The sequence below is a fragment of the Stegostoma tigrinum genome, chromosome 10 (genome assembly GCF_030684315.1).
Source record: "Stegostoma tigrinum isolate sSteTig4 chromosome 10, sSteTig4.hap1, whole genome shotgun sequence".
Lineage (NCBI taxonomy): Eukaryota > Metazoa > Chordata > Chondrichthyes > Orectolobiformes > Stegostomatidae > Stegostoma > Stegostoma tigrinum.
Window position 1 is genome coordinate 67,498,062 of NC_081363.1, and position 19,787 is coordinate 67,517,848.

A 19,787-nucleotide genomic window follows, 5' to 3' on the forward strand; every position below is an offset into this window, starting at 1 on the left:
CAATGCAGTTGCAAACATATCAAAGAGGTTTTTAAAATTAGACAGGAAGGAAAGATTTAAGAACATAGAACAGATTTAGGGAGTTTATGACAGATGGTAGCACCTAAACTTGTCAAACATGCCTTAATCTGCAGTTTCAGATTCACAACAATGATAAAATTACCATATAGCTGCAGGGCCCGACTGGAAAAATACAAAGGAGCAAATTACTGCAGATGTTGGAATCTGTGCTGAAAACGAAACTGCTGGAGATCACAGTGTGACGGGCAGGAACCATGGAGAGAAAGCAAGCTAACGTTTCGAGTCTGGATGACTCTTCATCGAAACGTTAGCTCGCTCTCTCTGTGTGGGTGCTGACTGATCCACGAAGAACTCTAGCATTTGTTGTTTTTAGTAAAAATAGGATACCATCTGACAGAATCCTGCAGCCCAATGGTATCAATGTTGATTTCACAAGCTTCAAAATCTCCCCTCCCCCCACTGCATCCCAAAACCAGCCCAGCTCATCCCCGCCTCCCTAACCTGCTCTTCCTCTCACCTATCCCCTCCTCCCACCTCAAGCCACACCTCCATTTCCTACCTACTAACCTCATCCCATCCCCTTGACCTGTCTGTCCCCCCTGGACTGACCTATCCCTTCCCTACCTCCCCACCTATACTCATCTCTACAGGCCCCATCCCCGCCCCAATAACTTGTCTGTCTCCTCTCCACCTATCTTCTCCTCTATCCATCTTCGATATCTGCCTCCCCCTCTCTCCCTATTTATTTCAGAACCCTCTCCCCATCCCCCTTTTCTGATGAAGAGGTTAGGCCCGAAACGTCAGCTTTTGTCCTCCTAAGATGCTGCTTGGCCTGCTGTGTTCATCCAGCTCCACACTTTGTTATCTCTACCATCTGACAAGGACTTGGGCTGCGACAATCAAATTGATTAAAGAGTTAAGATAAATGCACTATAACATGCAGTTGACAAAATGCAACAAAGTATATGTCAAAGAATGCTATTTGATCCATTATCACAACATCAACTATCTCAAGTTATACCACTTGAAGATTTAACTACAACAGTTAGGCAGCAGACTTCTTTATGCACTTTGAAAAGTTATTCGAGAAATTGACAATTTTCACATGGAAGGCAAATCTATTTCACACTTTTCTGAACGTAAGTATCCTATAGGAAAAATACCATGTAAATTTTGTACGAGAATGACACATTGCTTCTTAAGTTGGCTTGTTTTGTACTATCTGAATTGAATTTACTGTACATTCAAGGGAGTAGTTAGCCAACAGTTTCAAAAACAGTTTGGATAAATGCATCCAATTTAAAATCATTGTTCTGCAAATGAAATTTCAAAAAAAATTCTATTCCAGATTCTGCTCCCTTCTATTGATGAATATTTTAAGAATCACTGTATGTACTTCTTATCTTCTCCAACCAAGAGTCTGAGTGGCAGTGGATATGCATCTAACAAGGAAAAGGAAATGATAGTAAGGTAGGAAGATATTTTGTTTAAAACCTATATTATCCTAAGCACTGTGTTAAGGGTTTGGATTTTAGATTTGGGGTCAGTACCCCACTATTGGCTGCATTTCTGGGTCTTGACTTGTATCACATCTAGACCCATTGTGCTTCTTTACAAGTGCTCAATTAATAAGTGGGAGTGCGTTCACTGCCCAGCTTGAGTTTGGCTGGAGAGCTAATAGCAGTCCTTCCAATCGCACCATCAGAGATGGATGCCTCCAGGGTATATAGGAGAGATACGGCATTTCTGAATGGAAGTGTCCTGTGGAAATGTTTTTAAAGGGTGAGAGTGAAAGTGTCCATTACTCCTGGGTCAGAACTGTGGAAGGAAAACCCAGCAAAATTATGAGAGCTGTCCTGCAGACTATTCTTTTATTTCAGTCTTGGGATGTAGGTATCGCTTGCTCACCCACCGTATATTGCCAGTTACCCTTTAGAAGATAGTGGTGGGCTGGCTGACATAGTTATTCCCATGTAATCGAACAATACAGACAATGTCCCATACACCGCCATCATATGATATGTTCCAGCACACTGGCAGGACAGTCTAACCAGCATCTGGCAGAACAGTAGTACCCGTTCAGAGGGGAATTGCCTTAGGCGCCCTCAACATTCAAAGTCCATCACCAAAAATAACGCTGTAGTGCCACTACTGTTTGAGATGGCAGAGTCCCAAAGGAGATGGTTGCTACAGTGGAACTGCGGTAGGTGGTGAGGGAACCAACAAGAGGGTAAGCCAACTGGGCTTTGCCTTTGCCCGGTTGCCTGCACAGTTGCCTCCACGCCACTGACTATCCTGATTGAAAACTATACTGTTGCCCTTTCACTGGGTCAAAATGTAGGTACAGCAGTTCAAGAATGAAGATCACTTGTAGTATCTGAAAAGCAATTAGGAATGGGCAATAAATGTTGGGCTAATCTGTGAACTTCTAATCCCATGATCAAATAATAAAAATACCGTGAGATGATAAAATATTCTTCAAGCATTGAAAATATTGACTACAGTTAAAATTGATTTGTGAGAAGTAGAAAATGAAGTTTAACTGGCATGTGAACAAAGAAAATTGAAGGAACTTTACGTATTTAAAGTTTTCTTCAATATCATTACTCCAAAATTAACTTTATGGAGATTCAAGTTAAAAATATCTCCGGTTGAAACTTCAATTCACTAAAATTTTTGTTGATTTTGTTAACAGTTCAGTATGGGCATATTGGTACAATTTTCTACTTTTTGTTTCTCTTTTCCTTGCTCTTCTGTTCAAGTATTTTCTGCAAACTTGCCGCTCTCGTCAGACATAGAATCTCTCTCTTCGGTAAGCAGTCTTCTCACCTCCTTAATCTCTTTACTTTTTAAATGGATGTCCAAAGTGCATCAAGTGCAAAATTCCTGAAGAAAAGACCTCATGAATTTAGTAGTGGGTTTAATGTCTGCAGAGATGGTGGGAAGGGCAAGAAAGCTATTGCGAAATTGGTAAATTCTTTAAGTAATATTAATTTATACTCCATGTGCACATGGAATCTGACCCTGGCACCATAAAAGCCGACGAGATATATAGTATCATTAATTTATTTCTTGAAAATTAAATATGATTTTAATTTTAAAGCAAACTTATAATAGAAGTTGTCATTCGAATCCAATCTTTCGTATGTGTTAGGCCATTCAACTTGTTGAGCCTGACCAAGGTTAATCAACCACTATAATGTCTTTCACGTGCCCTATCCCCATAATCCCATGCGCTACTGGAAACCAGAAATCTATCAATGCCTACCCTAAACATTCTCAAAGACTGAGCTTCTGTAGCACCCTGTAGTTGAGCATTCCAAAAACACTCAACCTCCTGAGTTAAAAATAATTGTCCACACCTCAAACCTAAGTTGGCATCTTATTTATTTTTAAATTGTATGTGCTGGTTCTAGGCTCCCCTTCCAAACATCTGACCTTCACCCATCTGTCTCTTCCTTTCAGTGTTTTGCAAGTTTCAATTCGATCACCTCTCATTCTTCAGAACTGTACAGAATATGGGCCCAGTTTGCTAATTTCTCTGCAAAAATAGTCCCGCCATCAGAGAAACAAGTCTGGTGAATCTTTGTCACACTCTGTCTATAGCAATAATATCTTTCCTGAGATAAGGAGACCAAAACTGTACACAGTACTCCACGTGCAGTCTAGCCAAACTTGTCCACAATTGAAACAGGACTTCACTGCTCCTGTACTCCTCCTCCTTTTGTAATAAAGACTTACATTCTATTATTCTTTCTAATAACATGCTTCCCCAGCAGGTTAGTTTTTAGTAGGTTATTGACAAGGACACCCTTTGTACATCTACACTTTCCAGCTTCTCATAAGAAATACTCTGCACATTTGTTTGTCCGGCAAAGTGTATAATCTGATACTTTGTCTATGTTACATTTCCACCTGCCATGTTCTTGTTCACTCGCCAAGTCTGTTCAAGTCCTTTTAAAGCCGCTTTACATCTTTGTCACAACATACATTTCCACTTAGTTTTATGTCATCTACAGATTTATGTTGGGCTGCCTTGAATACAGCTGTATTGTTTTTCTTAGTGAGAGAACCAAGCCTGTTCACAATATTTCAGCAGTGGTCTGACTGGTGCTCCGTGTAATTTTTGCCAGATCTCCCTATTTTTATATTTCTGCTCCTTTGAAATAGAGGCTAACAGTCTATTTGCTTTCCCTAATATTTACTGAATTTGAATGTTGCTTGTTGTAGTTTATGCATAAGAACCCCTAAAATCTCTCTGTTGCAACTTTCTGCAGTCTTTCTCCATTTAAATAATATTTAGTTGCTTTACCTTTCTGAAAGTGAATATTCTCATGTTTTCCTAAATTGTATTCCATCAGCCAAGATTTTGCCCACTCACTTAACATTTCTATTATTTAGCAAGTGTTGTCTCCATTACACTTTCCAGACAGACCTGCCTGGGAACAATATGACTTGGACAGATCAGTATCAGGTCTAAGTTCCTCTACTGCAATACTGAATTACGACTCTAGCAATGGGATCATGAGATGAGCAATTGGGGTTGTGAGCTCTTCCTCTTCTTCCAAGGCACCACAGAGGAATCAAATCCAAGACATAATGAACTAATACAGCTCACATAAGTGACATTTGAATTAGGCCCAAACCTAACTCAGACTGAGGTTTTCTGATACCTTCTTTGATGAAATGTGCAGCTGCTTTCCAAACTTGTGTCCAGTTCCTTTGCAGTTGAAGATCTCTTTGCTGTCTATGGCATCAACATTATTTACATAAATTAATCAACATTAATTATATTTGCATAACTCCACATTGTAATGGGTTAATGTTCTCGTGTATTTCATTTCTCATCTCTAAAGGCAGTGACTCTGGTACAATGGTAAACTGTTTACACATCCTGGCACGGACAATGGACCTAAGGTAATTCTGTCACTTCTTTACATGTTGCCATTTCATTATTCATCATTTTGAATGATGGTTGTTGAACCCTTTGGCTGGAGTTATGCAATTTCTCTTAATTGTGCCTTTTAGAACTGTTATGAAGTCTGGATCAGAGTTGGTGAAAGCTGGCCTCCGATCTTTCTTTGAAAATGCAGCAGAAGATCTGGAAAAAACACTAGAAAATCTGAAACTCGGAAAGTTCACGCATTCGCGATCTCAACTCAAGGGAGTTACCCAGAACATCAATTACACAACCGTCGCTCTGTTACCTGTGCTGACGTCAATCTTTGACCACATTAGTCAACATCAATTTGGAGTCGATATTATCTGTGAGTAATCAAAATTGAGTACTGCTATAAACTTCATTATCTGGACTATGAACACTTCACTCTGACTCAACACATTACTCTGACTCATCACCTTATTTATAACTGCAGTGGGCAAAATCTGAAATAGATTATGGTTTGAATAATTTAGCCGAATTTTCTGAAAAAAATGCACCTGGCTACTTTGACTTTTCCGTTCACCCTTCAGTCCAACGGTATTTTGTTCTGTAAGTTTCCAGAAGCTGGTAATAGCATAATATGGACCATTGATTATCTGGGATCTTGGTGAATGATATGATCAGCAGCAGCCCCATAGTAATAAAATACTGCAGACACTGGAGATCTGAAATAAAAGCAGGAAATGCTGAAAGGACTGAGCAGTTCAGCCAATTTCAGTGTAGAGAGAAAGAGTTGAAATTTCATCAGAACTTGAGGAAGTACATCTCCTTAATGACATTTAAGAATTAAGAAATAACTTGAGGAAGATCTGAAGAAGTGGTTGAATTAGAGTCTAATCTGGTACTTTCAAGGGAATAAAACAGGAGGAAAGATTGGGTTAAGAAAGAGGGAGAAACAGAAATTAAGTAAGCACAAATGTAAATTATTTTTAAGTTCTTCAGCATCACTTTCTAAAAGATTGAGGTTCAATATAGTAGAGGGATCAATTGACAATCATAATTGATAATCAGATTCATTTGATAGGAGAATACTTATGCTTTTTTAGACTTAATTTTGCAGCTTCATGTAGCAGTTTAATTAAACTGCAGAGGTGATTTAAGGAAAGATCCGATTTTATGAAGCTATGGATGAATTAGCCAGAAAGTTCTATTGATTTTCAGTTGACTAGCTATTTCCTCCTCACTGTAAGTTGCTGTCTGATTTGCATGCATATAATTAGCAAACATTCACACAAATGTGGTTTTACAACAAATTTTGGCTCCTTGTGTTCCGAATTGGACAGCAGCCTTTCGGAAAGATGCAAAGACCACAGATGGAAAGCTGTAACATGTCATAAGGGAAAATGAACTAGAAAAACTAAAACTCTTTCATTATAAGAAGCGATCTGTAAGCATAAAATTTAAAAAGAATCATGATAATGTAGATAGTGAAAATTAAAAGTTATGCATATTTATTTTTACACATTCAGGTCTTAAACATGGAATACCGTCCCAAAAGGACAGGTAAAGGAGAACTTGTTGAAGTGAGGTGATTAAACACTTAGAAATTAAATTTTTAAGTAGTTTTGTTGAAAGGCCATGTTAAAAAAAGGTTACTTTGCACTACAGAACCTGAACAGTGCTGAAATGAGAGATGAGAAACTGAAGCTTACTCATTATGACAAATCCAAGAAGGCTGAATTTTAAATAGTCACAAAAATTTATATTGTAGGAGCAAAGAGTGTTGATATGTTGGTAAGTTGACTGTGATTGGTTGAAGGCTTTCCAAAGAGAAAGCAACAGGGAACCAGAGACTGCCTAGGATTGCTGCTAATTTAGTATAGGGACAAGGCTTGGGACAATAAGAACTGCAGATGCTGGAAGCCAGCGTCTATAGGTCTGAGGCTGGAAGAGCCAGCAGGTCAGACAGCAGCAAAAGAGCAGGAAAGTCAACATTTCAGACTGAAACCTTTCGTCAGGACTGACCCACTGACTTTCCTGCTCCTCTGATACTGTCTGACCTGCTGTGTTTTTCCAGACTCAGAGCTATGGACTCTTGAATGTATCCCTTTTAGGCGCTGGGAAAAAACCTCTGAAAATAAATGCATGTCATTTCCAGCAAACATAAATGAACCCTGGCATGTGTTTGACTGACTGTCATAAAATGGTCATTACAGTAGCTGTTGGTGCAATTGGGATTGTTCAGCAAGTGTTGTCCATTCACAGAATCTCATCTAGATGTAGACAGATCAACACTCTTTCTAGTTTGGGATTTTTACTTATGTCCTCACAAGTGGCAGATGGAAGTCTTTCACAAATGTCTCATCTATCAGCAACAATCAAGAAAATAGGAGGAAATGGATAGACTTTTAACAGTGCTCCTTCCCCCTATCCCACCACCTATAGCACTAACCCATGATGGCCTCCTTCTGTGCTAGAAAATTCCTCAAATCAGTAGAATATATTTTCATGACTGTTGCCAAGGAGTCTAGATGGAGCACAAAAAGAGGGAAGGTAGTAGCGAGGATTGCATGCCCAGAACAGAACTTGCCAGGTTTCATTTTCATTGCCATCACTGATAGAAAAATCCAAAAAGTTTTGTGGTGGTTGCAAGAGGTCCCCACAGCACCCATGATAACAAAGTGTGGAGCTGGATGAACACAGCAGGCCAAGCAGCATTTTAGGAGCACAAAAGCTGACGTTTCGGGCCTAGATCCCTCCTCCGTCCAGACAAACCTTAGGGGATCTCTGTCCCACTGCAACTCTCTTGTAATCTCTTCGGCCTTGAAACTTTTTCTGATGAAGGGTCTAGGCCCGAAACAGCAGCTTTTGTGCTCCTGAGATGCTGCTTGGCCTGCTGTGTTCATCCAGCTCCACACTTTGTTATCTCGGATTCTCCAGCATCTGTAGTTCCCATTATCTCTCCCCACAGCACCCATGCTCCCTTTTCTCGCAGGTGAAGCCAAACATTTGGTCCAAAAAGAAAAGTATACGTCTCTAAGATCCTATTGGAATATAATATGATGTGGAAAAGTACATAGTAAATTGCTCAAGCACTCGGTTTGTCTAGTACTACACCTCAGGCAGGAATGAAGAAGGGTCTATGTTTTAGATGCTTATCCATTGGATATCTTATAGATATCCCCGTGGATGTTGCCTGACCAGCTACAAGTGTCTTCAATATATTTTGTTCTTGTGCTGCATTTTTGTAGCTGCTCCATTTGGTCTGCACCATCTTGGACAGTAAACAAAAATATCTTAGAGTTTTATTCACCAACAAAGGCTCAGGCAGCTATCTCTTTGTTTTAGTTCCTGACATAATGAGTGCATTGAGTTAGTGAAAACAGAATGAGTACAGTCACCACACGAACTGAGATGGACAATGATTCTTCAGAGCTGTAGCTAAAATGGAACATGCTATGAAATAAGGATGGCTGGATCAATTTTGAAGTTGTGGTTTACTTTGGCATTTGATCAAAATTTACTTCACTTTTAAATGTGATAGGAGATTGCTTGCTGGAGAGTCTAAACACAGATCTGTTCTGTTTGCAGTGGATGATGTTCAAGTGTCATGTTATCGAATCCTATGCAGCTTGTATGCCTTGGGAACTGGGAAGAATGTCTATGTTGAAAGGTAATTCTAACTCCAAATATGGTTTAAATCGGATTTAGGATCACGAAATATAAAGCTTCAACAAATGGATGTCCAAATGGATCCAGTTCAATCTAAACTATTCTCCAATCACCAGAATTGCTATCTTCCCAATTACCTTATCATTGAAGACAGCAAAGAAATGCCTAGGTTTAAAGAGGCTCTTAGCAGATTTTAGTAATAGTATTATGGTTACTTTCCATAGTCATCTCATCCAGGAATGCAATTGAGTCCAATGCCTCTGATTCAGAAGATGGTTACAAGACCTACCAAAAGTAACTGTGCAGGGAAGAAACAAAGTTGGTGATTCAGGTCATTGACCTTATTGTATTCAAGGTGTTTTTCATCCTTTCTAATTGTATCTTTGTAATGAAGTGTTGATTGCAAAGCAGTGCCGTTACAATAGCTGTGCAGCTTGACTCTATAGTGTCAGTGTAGGACAAATGGTTTTACCTAATTGTCAATCCATCAATGCATAACAGCTCTCCTTTTTTAAACCATATTGTACTTTGTTAAATTTTATGAAACGTCCCATTTTACATATATTGACTATTCCTGTTTACTGAAGTTATGTGAGAATATAAATTCCTCCCAGCAAATCTACAGTATCCTATTCTGAAATCCTACTCTTTCACCATTTCCTCGTACATATAAACTTCTACTTATTTATTTTTTCTCCAGTGCAGGTTGTGAGATGAAGTTGTAAGGCAGGAAGACTTTATTAAAATCAGCACATCTTCAGCAGTTCACAATTACTTTGAGCTTTTCAACGCACCCACTCTCCGGCCAGGCTATTTGTTATGGATATTAAGTGCCAAGTAGGTTAATATCTGCTGCCATCACAGCATTCCACATAACGATATATAGACAAATAAACTATAGAAATCAGATGGTTTCAGAGCTAGCCTTCAAACTCTACCATTATCCCAACTATCATTTTATTGAGGAATTCTGCCTGCGGACTGTGTCCATACACACTTCTTCCTGCAGGGAGACCACGAACTCTCTCCTGGCTTCCATGCAATGCAATATTGACAGATCACAAGTGCTTGGTTGAGTCAAAACAGATGTTCAGTGGAGCTAGTATCTTCTGCACTTGTTCAACAGAATAACAGTAGTAATGCGCTATGAGGTGAATTAATTGGGAAGACTGAGGCTAAGAAACAGTCGTCCATTTGGTGGCTGTGGACAGTGTACTAGTTGACACTATAGATGATGCCTGGAAAATTAAAAGCAAGAGATGATCTCAACCCTGCTTACCGCATGGTTCAAGTTAACTACAGATAACCTTGCAAGAAGTGGCGTAACTTTGCACTCCTAACTTCTTGTTGAGAGGCAGTGCAGCCAACCTTCCCTTGCAGATAATTAAGTGAGGGAATGCAGGTCCAAAGGCTTCTCTTTGTGGCAATTCTCTATATCGCACTGAATCTACAGCTCAGAAACAGACCATTTTGCCCAATTAGTCTATGTTTGTGCTCATGCTCTCATCAGCTTATGTAATTTAGAAAACAATACTCAAAATCAATCCCCTAACCGTGGCATTGATAACATAGGCAGAATGAGCAAGGTGGAACTAAAAGCAAACACCAATCTTACCATAATATAAGCTGACACAACATAGAAGGGTTTCAAAAAATTAATTCAAAATTAGTAATGGGGATTGTCATTCAACTACAGCAAGTACAGCATTTCTCGATTCGAATGATGCCTGATGGTAGATGTTAAAGGGATTGACAAGCAGTAAAGTCAGACAATGTGCATCTGCCATTATGCCATTGACAGTATTGGCATAGCTATGCTCAAAGGATGCTGGTCCTGCTGCCTAGCATCAATACAGGAAGTGCAAAGTTCTGCCATCTAGACAGCCAGTAGCCAACAGGTTGGTGGCCATATTTGTGCTTTGTGCCAGCCTCCTCTGCTACTTCATCTGACTCTATTAGCAGATCCTTCCATTTCTTTTTCCTCATGTATTTATTTATATTCCCCTCCGATACATCCATGCCATTCATCTCCATAACTTCATTTGGTGCAAGTTCCACATTCTAACAATTCTGAGTGGAGAGGCTTTGCTTAATTTCTTTATAGATCCATTAGCAATTGTCTTACATTTTATGAGCACGCTTAGAATTCTCCCAATAAAATATTCCTTACATCTATTCTTTCAAGATTCTTCACCCTCAGCCTTCTTTGGTCCTGAGAAAAACACTCCACCCATCGGCATAACATCTCGGCTCTTAATAGAGATCTCCCATTTATGTAACTTATCATGATCAGCCTCAGCCAATTTCTTTACTGTACCATTGTCTTTTGTTTTACCTTTTAAACAGAGAAGACAGGGAATCGCTAAATGGATGGCTGTTAGTTATCTCAGTTCATGGAGTTGATGGAGGGCTTTATTAGTAAATCATCTTTAAAAATTGCAGCCAGAGAGGGAAGAGATGACCACCGGTGAGAGTAAGGGTGGCAATCAGGAAAGCCCCAGAATGCAACTCACTCAAGAACAGATTTTGGAAATGGTGAGAATGACGGTTCCTCTGGTCTGGGAGTGCAGCCAGAGTCTAACTGCACAAAGGGAGCAGAAAGGGAGGGAGAATGATTGTGGTACGCGATTCAGTAGTATTGGTCATAGACAGGCATTTCTGCAGCCATGGACATACACACCGGGATGGTGTGTTGCCTCCTTTGGGCTGGGGTCAAGATGTCACTAAATAGCTGCAGGGTATTTTGAGGAGGAGGAGCAAAGGCAGTGTGAAAAAAGCCAAGCCTCGGCCCAAGGGAGCATGGCAAGGCTGGATGGGATTAATTTTAATGCAAGAAGTCTTGTGTGTAAGGCAGGTCAGCTGATTAAAGCATGGGGATGTGATATTATTGCTTTTGTACATACGAGGATGAGAGCATTTTTGTAATAGTGACCACAGTTCTATGAGATTAAGGATAATTATTGATGAAGTCATTGATGGGCCAGGAACGAAAGTTCTGAATTGAGGAAGGTCAATTTTAAGACAGGGTATGGCCAGAGTGAACTGGGAGCAATTACTTGCAGGAAAATCCACATCAGAACAATGGATGATATTCAAAGTCTTAATAGTGAGACGGCATGGCTACCATGTTCCTGTAAAGTTGAGTGTTGAGACCATCCAAGTCCAGAGAACCCTAGATGCTAAGCTATGCACAAGATTAGCTAAGGAAAAAAGAAGCTTATGGTGGATACCAAACGTAGATACTATAGAAGGGTATAAAAAGTGCAGGGAGTTGCTTAAATACAAAATAGCTGAACCAAGAGGGAACGTGAATAATGCCGATGGGTAATGTTATGGAAAATTCAAAGGCATTCTGTAAATACATAAGTAAAAACAAAACAGGGAAAGAGTAGGGCCGTTTAGAGACCAAAGTGGCAATGCATGTCTCTAGCTGGATGACATAGTTTTAAATGAATACTTTGCATCTGTATTTATAGTAGAAAAGGATGACGTGGACATAGAAATCAGAGAGGGTTCTTGTAATATACTTAAATGAATTAGCTTTGAGAGAGAAGATGTATTAGTCATTTTAGCAGGTTTGGAAGTGAATAAATCCCCAGGTCCATTAACGATGTATCCCAGGGAGAAGATTTCAGAGGCTTTGATATTAACTTTCAAATCCTTTCTGACCACATAAAGGGTGCCAAGGACTGAATAGCACTAAATATGGTACAGTAAAGGTGGTCAGGATAAACTACAGGCCAATGCGTCTAATAACTGAGCAGGGGGGCTATAGAAAAAATATTTCAGAGGAACAGAATTAATTTCCACTTGGAGAGGTAAGGATTTGTCAAGGATAGTGAGTATAGCTTGGTCAGAGGGAGATGATGTGTGTACGCGAGAGTCACATTGTAGTTGTAGACTACGTGGTCTTCATTAAGGCCTTTGACAAGGCCTGCATGGCAGACAGGGTAAGAAGCCTATAGACCCTTGAAGGCATCAGGGCAGATAGATAAGGAGTTAACACAGCGTATAGGATACTTGCTTTTGTTAGGCAAGACATTGAATACAAGAGCAAGGAGGTTATGATGGAGCTGTGTACAATAGCTGTTAGGCCACAGCAGGAATACCGTGTGCTGTTCTGGTCACCGCTCTACAGGAAGAATGCTTCTATATTACAGAGGGTGCACAAAATATTTACCAGAATGTTGCTTGGGCTAGAGTGAATCAGCTGTGAAGAGAAACCAGATAGGCTAGAATTGTTTCCCTTGGGCCAGAGACGGCTGAGTGTGAAACTGATTGAGGGATACAAAATTCTGAAGGGCAAAGACAAGGTAGACAGGAGGAACCTTTCGACTTAGTACGGGGTTAGTAACCAGGGGGCACAGTTTCAAAATACCGAGCAGGAGTTTTAGAGGGGATTTCAGAGAAAGACAGAGTGGTGGTAGTTTAAAACTCACTGCTTAAAACAATGGTGGGAACCCTCAACATTTAAGAACTATTTATTTAAACATATGAAACATCGTAGAGTACAAAGCTGCAGGCCAAGTACAAGAAAAGGAGAGTAGAATGTTTGATTGGCATTGACATGGTGAGCCAAAGGGCCTGTTTCTCTCTGCAAAAATTCTGACTCTAAATGTTATGTTTAACTTTATCCATTTCACTGCACTTCACTATTCATCATTTCCTTGGAAACCAGATTGCAATTTTGATGAAGTGAAGCTTCAAAATATAGAACGGCTGTAAAAGAGGCTTTTTGCTTTGAGCACAAAGATCTTCCCTGCATTAGGAAAGTAGGAATTTGAGATAGGAAGTGCTATGGCATAAACATCATTGGGATTAACTGCATTGTAATGTTCCTGCCCAAGTTATATCTCCACACAAGTTACTACCTTTCTTTACAAAACCAGGCTTAATTTGAAAGCTACTCTTAAGTTAGTGTTAATGATGACAGGTGTAATTTGTTTAATGTGCCAATTATATATTTTCTTTTAAATCATAAAATGGCATTCAAACAGCTCTTTTCATTTGTCATGTCCATGCCAGTAATGTACCCACTGTGACCCAAACCTGATTCTGGATGCCTGTGTGCTCCCCCTACTGCTTAACATCCCTCACTGTCAAGCAACTATCTCATGTTCACCACTGTGTAAAAAAATGTTTTTCTAATCTCTCTTCTTTTTACTGTTCGCCTTTAATCCACTATCTTATCTACTGCTAGACAAAGTTACTATGTCATCAATTATCCACCGTAATTCTTCATAATCTTGATGAGCCATATCAACTCATTCCTCAAATCCCTCTGGTCCAATAATGGCTTCTGAAGGTAGCTTCTATTATCCCTGATGCTGTCTCTTTGCTTTATAATGTTCCAATATAGAGTTTCCAATTCAAGTTGCAAACTTTTTGTTATTGTAATGTGAACTGTGGTCTCCCTGTCTTGTGTTCAGCTGTAATATCTGTAAATGCGAGAATACCCATGTATTTTTTAAATTGTATTCCCTTTATTTGACATCAAGATGGTTTTACTGTTTCTTTTTCTGTCTTATGTCATAGACAGCGGCCAGTTCTTGGGGAGTGTCTTGCTACACTTGCAGCAGCCATGCCTGTAGCTTTTCTGGAACCTTCCATCAACATACACAATGCACAGTCGGTTTTCAATACAAAAACACCTCGAGAACGAATCAGTATGTATTGGTCTTGAAGAAAAGATGCTTTGCTGTTAATTACAATAATAGAAAAATAATTATTAAGTTTTATGTAGTTTAGTTTTTAAACAGCCTTTGCTGGAGAAAAAATGCAGAAAGCTGCAACACAAAGGGACTTGAGGCACTTGTGCATGAAACACAGAAAGCTAGCAAACAGGTACAGCCGGTAATCAAGAAAGCTAATGAAATGTTGGCCCTTATTTCAATAGGGGTTGGAGTTAAAAATAGGGAAGTCTTACTGCAACTGTACAAGGTGCTGGTGAGAATATGTCTGGAGTACAGTGAGCAGTTATTGTTCCCTTGTTTAAGGAAAGATCACATTTCATTGGAAGCAGTTCAGAGAAGGCGCACTAGGATGATCCCTATTATGAAAGGATTGTCCTATGAGCATCAGCTAAACATGTTGGAAATCTATGCAGTTTAGTTCACAAAAATGTGAGATGATCTCATTGAAACAAGAAGGATTCTTAAGGGGCTTGACAAGGTAAACACTGAGAGGATGTTTCCCCTCATGGGAGAGTCTAGAGCTAGAGGGTATAGTCTCAGAATTACAGAGTGCACATTTAAGACTGTGATGAGAAGGGGTTAAAATTGTTACAGAGGTTTCGCAGCAGGGTTAAAATTGTTACAGAAGAAGCGTCTGCAGAAGGGTCCCGACCTGAAACATCAAGCTTTCCTGCTCCTCTGATGCTGCTTGGCCTGCTGTGTTCATCCAGCTTCACACTGTGTTATCTGAGATGAGAAAGATTGTTTTTTTCTCTGAGGGTTAAAGTCTTTGGAATCCCTTGCCACAGAGAGCAGTGAGGGGTGGTGGGGGTGTGCAGATTGTGTATGTTTATGGCTGAGATGGATAGTTTCTTGATCAATGGGGAAACAAGGATTCCAAGGAAAATACATGAAAGTGGACATGAGAAATATCAGATCAGGTATGATCCTGTTGAATGGTGGGGCCTACTCTGCTCCTATTCCTTATGCCCAATTTGAAATTCACAAGTATTCAATCATATGAAAATCCAAAGCAAGTTATTTTTAATCATTCTGTTTGGGCATGTTATGACACACTTTCAAGGTAGGTGGAATTGAACCTAGTCTTCTGAATACTCTGTCTCCTTTTCCAAAGATTATTCCCATTGGCCAGAAAATAAACCTGAACTTCAATTGACAGTTTAAATGAGAGTTCTTTTATCATCGATCTGCTTGGATAAGTTTTGACATACCTCCAGAGTACAGGTCAAGAGAATCTGCCTCAGCATAGGGATGCTACTGCATGAGTTGACTCTCTTTTGTATAGATTATTACATTGGTCAGAAAAGGAGCCCAAGCTACAGTGGAAGTGTAAGTTTACAGAATGTTGTACATTTATAAACTGTCAAACATTTGTCTAGTAGCAAGTTTGTTCCCCTCAGCTGACAAGAAGATCCTTGGGTGAGATCTTCTGCTATCGCTGATGCTGAGCTTGGAGGTGGGAAGGCTATTTAATTTAGTGTGTTGGTGTTGTACCTGAACGCTGTTCCTTTAAGTTCTGGATGGGAAGGCTTCATTTACATGTAGTTCCTGAACACAGGCAGTGGCAATCCCTCACCACCTCTCCATGCGCCAAGCGAGAACAATTCCACAATGAGATCCTGCTCCATGTTCCCACCAACCTATGGTTGGAAATCTCTTTCTCTCATTCTGCCTGAAATTATTGGATCGTGGCTAACTGTCCCTTTCTTACCTATCATGTACAACTGGCAGGAGGGGCATAGAGGCAGAGTTATTTCTCCAGCAGAAATTGGAAAATGTGACAGATCAAAAATTAGACATGATCTAACTGCAGTCTCATGCAACAGTGCTGTTTTCAAGCACAATGACATGGAAATTGTCCAGTTTTCAGCAGGAATCCTCATATCACAGTGTGAAACCATTCATTTCCCTACTGTCTGGGCCCTTGCCTTTTACATTAACCATGTATTTGTTAAGTTGAGCCACATGACTTTTGGTCACCATTATAACTGTTCCTTTATTGGCACATCCTGACCTAGGTATGTGCTCTTACTTTGTTCACTTGACCAGGATTCCATACTGGTATACATCATATATATATCAGTTAATTAGACATCAGTTTATTCAAACCTCTGTTAGGCTTATCCCACAACAAATCCCATTTATCTAACGCCCCTGTCTCTAGTGATCAGTATACAACTCTAGGATATTCCAGTGCCTCAAAAAAGATGTGTCGTGCTCGCCGTTAAATTTCTTCGGACCTCTACTCCCCCCAACTCTGCCACCTCCCGAGTCTTGAATCCCACTTGAAGCTCTCTGCTCAACCTCTGATCCCTTGTTCATCCTTCCTTCATTTTGCTCCCTATCTATTGGAAATCTTTTCCTAAACGCCGCCTCCTCCTTTAAAGATGCAAACTCTGGATGTATTCCTGAAAGTGTCCATGACATGACTTCCTGCCTCCACATGTCATACCCAGTCACCTGGCCTTTTTACCCCTGACCCCAACGTTCTCATAATGACAAGAATCCAAAAATTTCCATCAATTTTTCCCTGCTACGTTGTCCTCAATATGGTTGATTGTCCTTGGCTTCATTGAGATTCCAGAAAAATTCACTTCCATTTACTTCAATGAGAATTTCCTCAAAAAGAAACTCTTTGGCGAAGCTTTGGCTTGCCTCACTTAATAGTTCAACATTGGTCACGGTTTCTTGTTAACATGCTTCTGTAAAGGACCATTAAATGTCCATATGAATGCAAATTATTGTTGCTGAATATTCTTTATTTACACAGTTACAGTTTTTGTCTTTATAAATCTGGAATGCAGTTATAACGTGAAGTGCAAGGATAACAGTTGGATTGCTTTTCTAGTTCTAGGCTTACCAGATACAGTGGAAGAAGTATGCCCAGAGATGCCTCAACTAGAGGCGCTAATAAAGGATATCACTGATATGGCAGAATCTGGAGCTAGATATACCGAAATACCTCATATTATTGAAGTTATTTTGCCCATGTCATGTAATTATCTGTCGTACTGGTGGGAAAGAGGGCCAGAGAACAAACCCACTGGCAATTGCTGTACTGTAGTCACTTCTGAACATCTTAGTGTGACCTTGGGCAACATCCTGAAAATTTTGAACAATAATCTGGGCATTGATGATGCTTCCTGGATGAAGAGACTTGCAGGTAAAAATACAATATACTTTGAAGCCTGTTTTAATGTATTAATTTTTCTTAAGTGTCTTCTAAACTTATCTATCCATTCTTTCTGTGCAACTTTTCACTCAAAATTCAATTAAACAATACTTCCATTTTGTTTTAATGAAACATATACATAAATATATTTAATTTTTGATTGATGTTAAACACTGAGCAATTCATATCAAACATCACTTAATTGCAGAAAACCACAGATATCCTGCCACTTTTACATTGAAAGTAAATCATGACTACAAGCATACTTGTGCCTTTTCATCTCCTTGGACCTGTTCTGTCATTCATTTGGATCATGTTCAATCTGTATATCAACTCCATTTATCAATTGTTATTCTGTATCTCTTAACGACCTTGCATAAGAATGATCTATTTTCTCTCCATCTTGAAATGTTAACTAACAATAGTTTTGACTGAAAGAATTCCAAACTTCCATGAACCTTTTTGTGAAGAGGTGCACTCCGATATCACTCCTGAATGGATCAACTTTAATTTTAAGATTCTGCTCCCTTGTGGCAAAGTGCAGGACAATAAAGATAAAATAATAATAAGTTTTTCCGTGAACATTTTGTGGTGGGCATTACGCAAGTGGAACATTACTCATTGCATGTGTCCCAGCCACACAATGGGAAGCAGGCTCAATTATCATGATGAAAGTTCCCTAATCAGCGTTGCAAACCAAAGATTCTGAAAGCTTTATGTGTTGGCCAACTGTACTGAGCCAGATTAGGCACATTGACTGTGAAGAGGTTTTTGTTACCTGTGGAGTCATCTCCCAACATACACCCATCATTGTATCAATCCCCTAATGTTAGTGTATTACATTAATTAACTATTTACAGTTTTGGCAAAGATTTGTAGCTCAGGTTGTAGGTAAGGTTGTCAACTTGCTTGCTGACCTGGCTTATTTTCATTCAGACGTTTTGTCTTGTCAGTTCTGATATGTTCTTAATTTCTTAATGTAGGACAGTGTAGCCAACGTGTTAGGGCGTACTGTATCTTCCTGTTGTCTGCTTAGTAGGCATCTGCAGTGCTAACACACTGACCGCACTGCCCACATCAAGAACATATCAGAGCTGACAACAAGACTCCTAAGACCACTAGGAATTGCGGTAGCACACAAGCCCACAACCGCTCTACAACAAACACTCACAAGGATTAAAGACACCACTCCCACAACATGCAGAATCAACGAGGTTTACAAAATACCATACAATGCCTGCCACAAGCATTACATTGGACAGACAGGAAGGAAACTAGCCATCAGAATACGTGAGCATCAGCTAGCAGCAAAAAGGCACAAGGAACTTTCCTTAATATCAGTTCATTCAGACAATAAAGGCTCTCAGTTTAACTGGCACATGGTAATCCAACCCATGCATGGGAATTCTTAGAGGCATGATTCTCAACCCATAATGCAATCAACAAACATATAGAATTGGATCTCATATGCAAACCCATACAGATCAAAACCAGAAATGACACTACTCATCGTAACAGACCAGACAGCATGCCTTTCAAGCAGAGTAGAACAACATTGCTTCATCGGAGGCCTCACTGATGATGTCACCTACCGTGGTGATGAATGTCTGAACGAAAACAAGCCAGCTTCGTGAGCAAGTCAACAACCTCATCAACTAACTGTGTTAGTGTTTTGTTTTTTCCAGTGTATGCTCAGCCAATCATAAGCAAAGCTAAACCTGAATTGCTGAAAAACCAATTCATACCAACCCTGGAGAAACTAAAGAAGAAAGTAATAAAGGTTGTCTTGGAGGAAGAACAGATGAAAGCAGAAGTCAAGTCAGATACCCGAGAAACTGAGTTACTAATTCTGGATGAGTTTGCTGTTCTCTGCCGCGATCTCTATTCTTTCTATCCAATTTTGATTCGCTACGTGGATTACAACAGGCAAGAATATCAATGTGATTCTTGTGTAACATGTTCCTGCAAAAAGGGTTTACTTTTCTAGGAACTCTGTTTGGGATTGCTTCAGTGTTGTAGCTGAAGTATACTTTCCTCGTGCTAGTAATATGGGCACTGGAATGAAACTTTGACCATTGTTAGTTCTGCAGGATGTGTTGTTTTTGAACACAGACTCACACTGCATTGCTAATTCACTGGGCCTGTTTCTGTTCAATAATGCTGGCATGTGACTTCTAGCACTACTGGTGTAATGTGCAAATAAACAATATTTGTAGCTGGCATTTATCCTTTTTCTGCCACTTACTGGCCTACAGTAAATGGACTCAGCTGCCAAACATGTTTCTGATTCTATTTCAACAGCTGGTGTTACACTTTTCCAGTGTATAACACATAGAAAACCTGCTCA

The 19,787-nt window shown here is 39.7% G+C and overlaps 1 protein-coding gene across 4 annotated transcripts in view; it reads left to right on the plus strand.

The window, feature by feature from the left end:
* ryr3 (ryanodine receptor 3) overlaps positions 1 to 19,787 on the plus strand; it is a 369,427-nt gene that overhangs the window by 258,549 nt on the left and 91,091 nt on the right. For all 4 annotated transcript variants that reach the window (XM_059649213.1, XM_059649214.1, XM_059649215.1 and 1 more), the window contains 8 exons: positions 1,370 to 1,491; positions 2,784 to 2,833; positions 4,878 to 4,938; positions 5,050 to 5,288; positions 8,495 to 8,576; positions 14,111 to 14,241; positions 17,117 to 17,431; positions 19,126 to 19,366. In XM_059649213.1, coding sequence (XP_059505196.1) covers positions 1,370 to 1,491; positions 2,784 to 2,833; positions 4,878 to 4,938; positions 5,050 to 5,288; positions 8,495 to 8,576; positions 14,111 to 14,241; positions 17,117 to 17,431; positions 19,126 to 19,366 — 1,241 coding nt within the window. The remainder of the gene's footprint in view (positions 1 to 1,369; positions 1,492 to 2,783; positions 2,834 to 4,877; positions 4,939 to 5,049; positions 5,289 to 8,494; positions 8,577 to 14,110; positions 14,242 to 17,116; positions 17,432 to 19,125; positions 19,367 to 19,787) is intronic.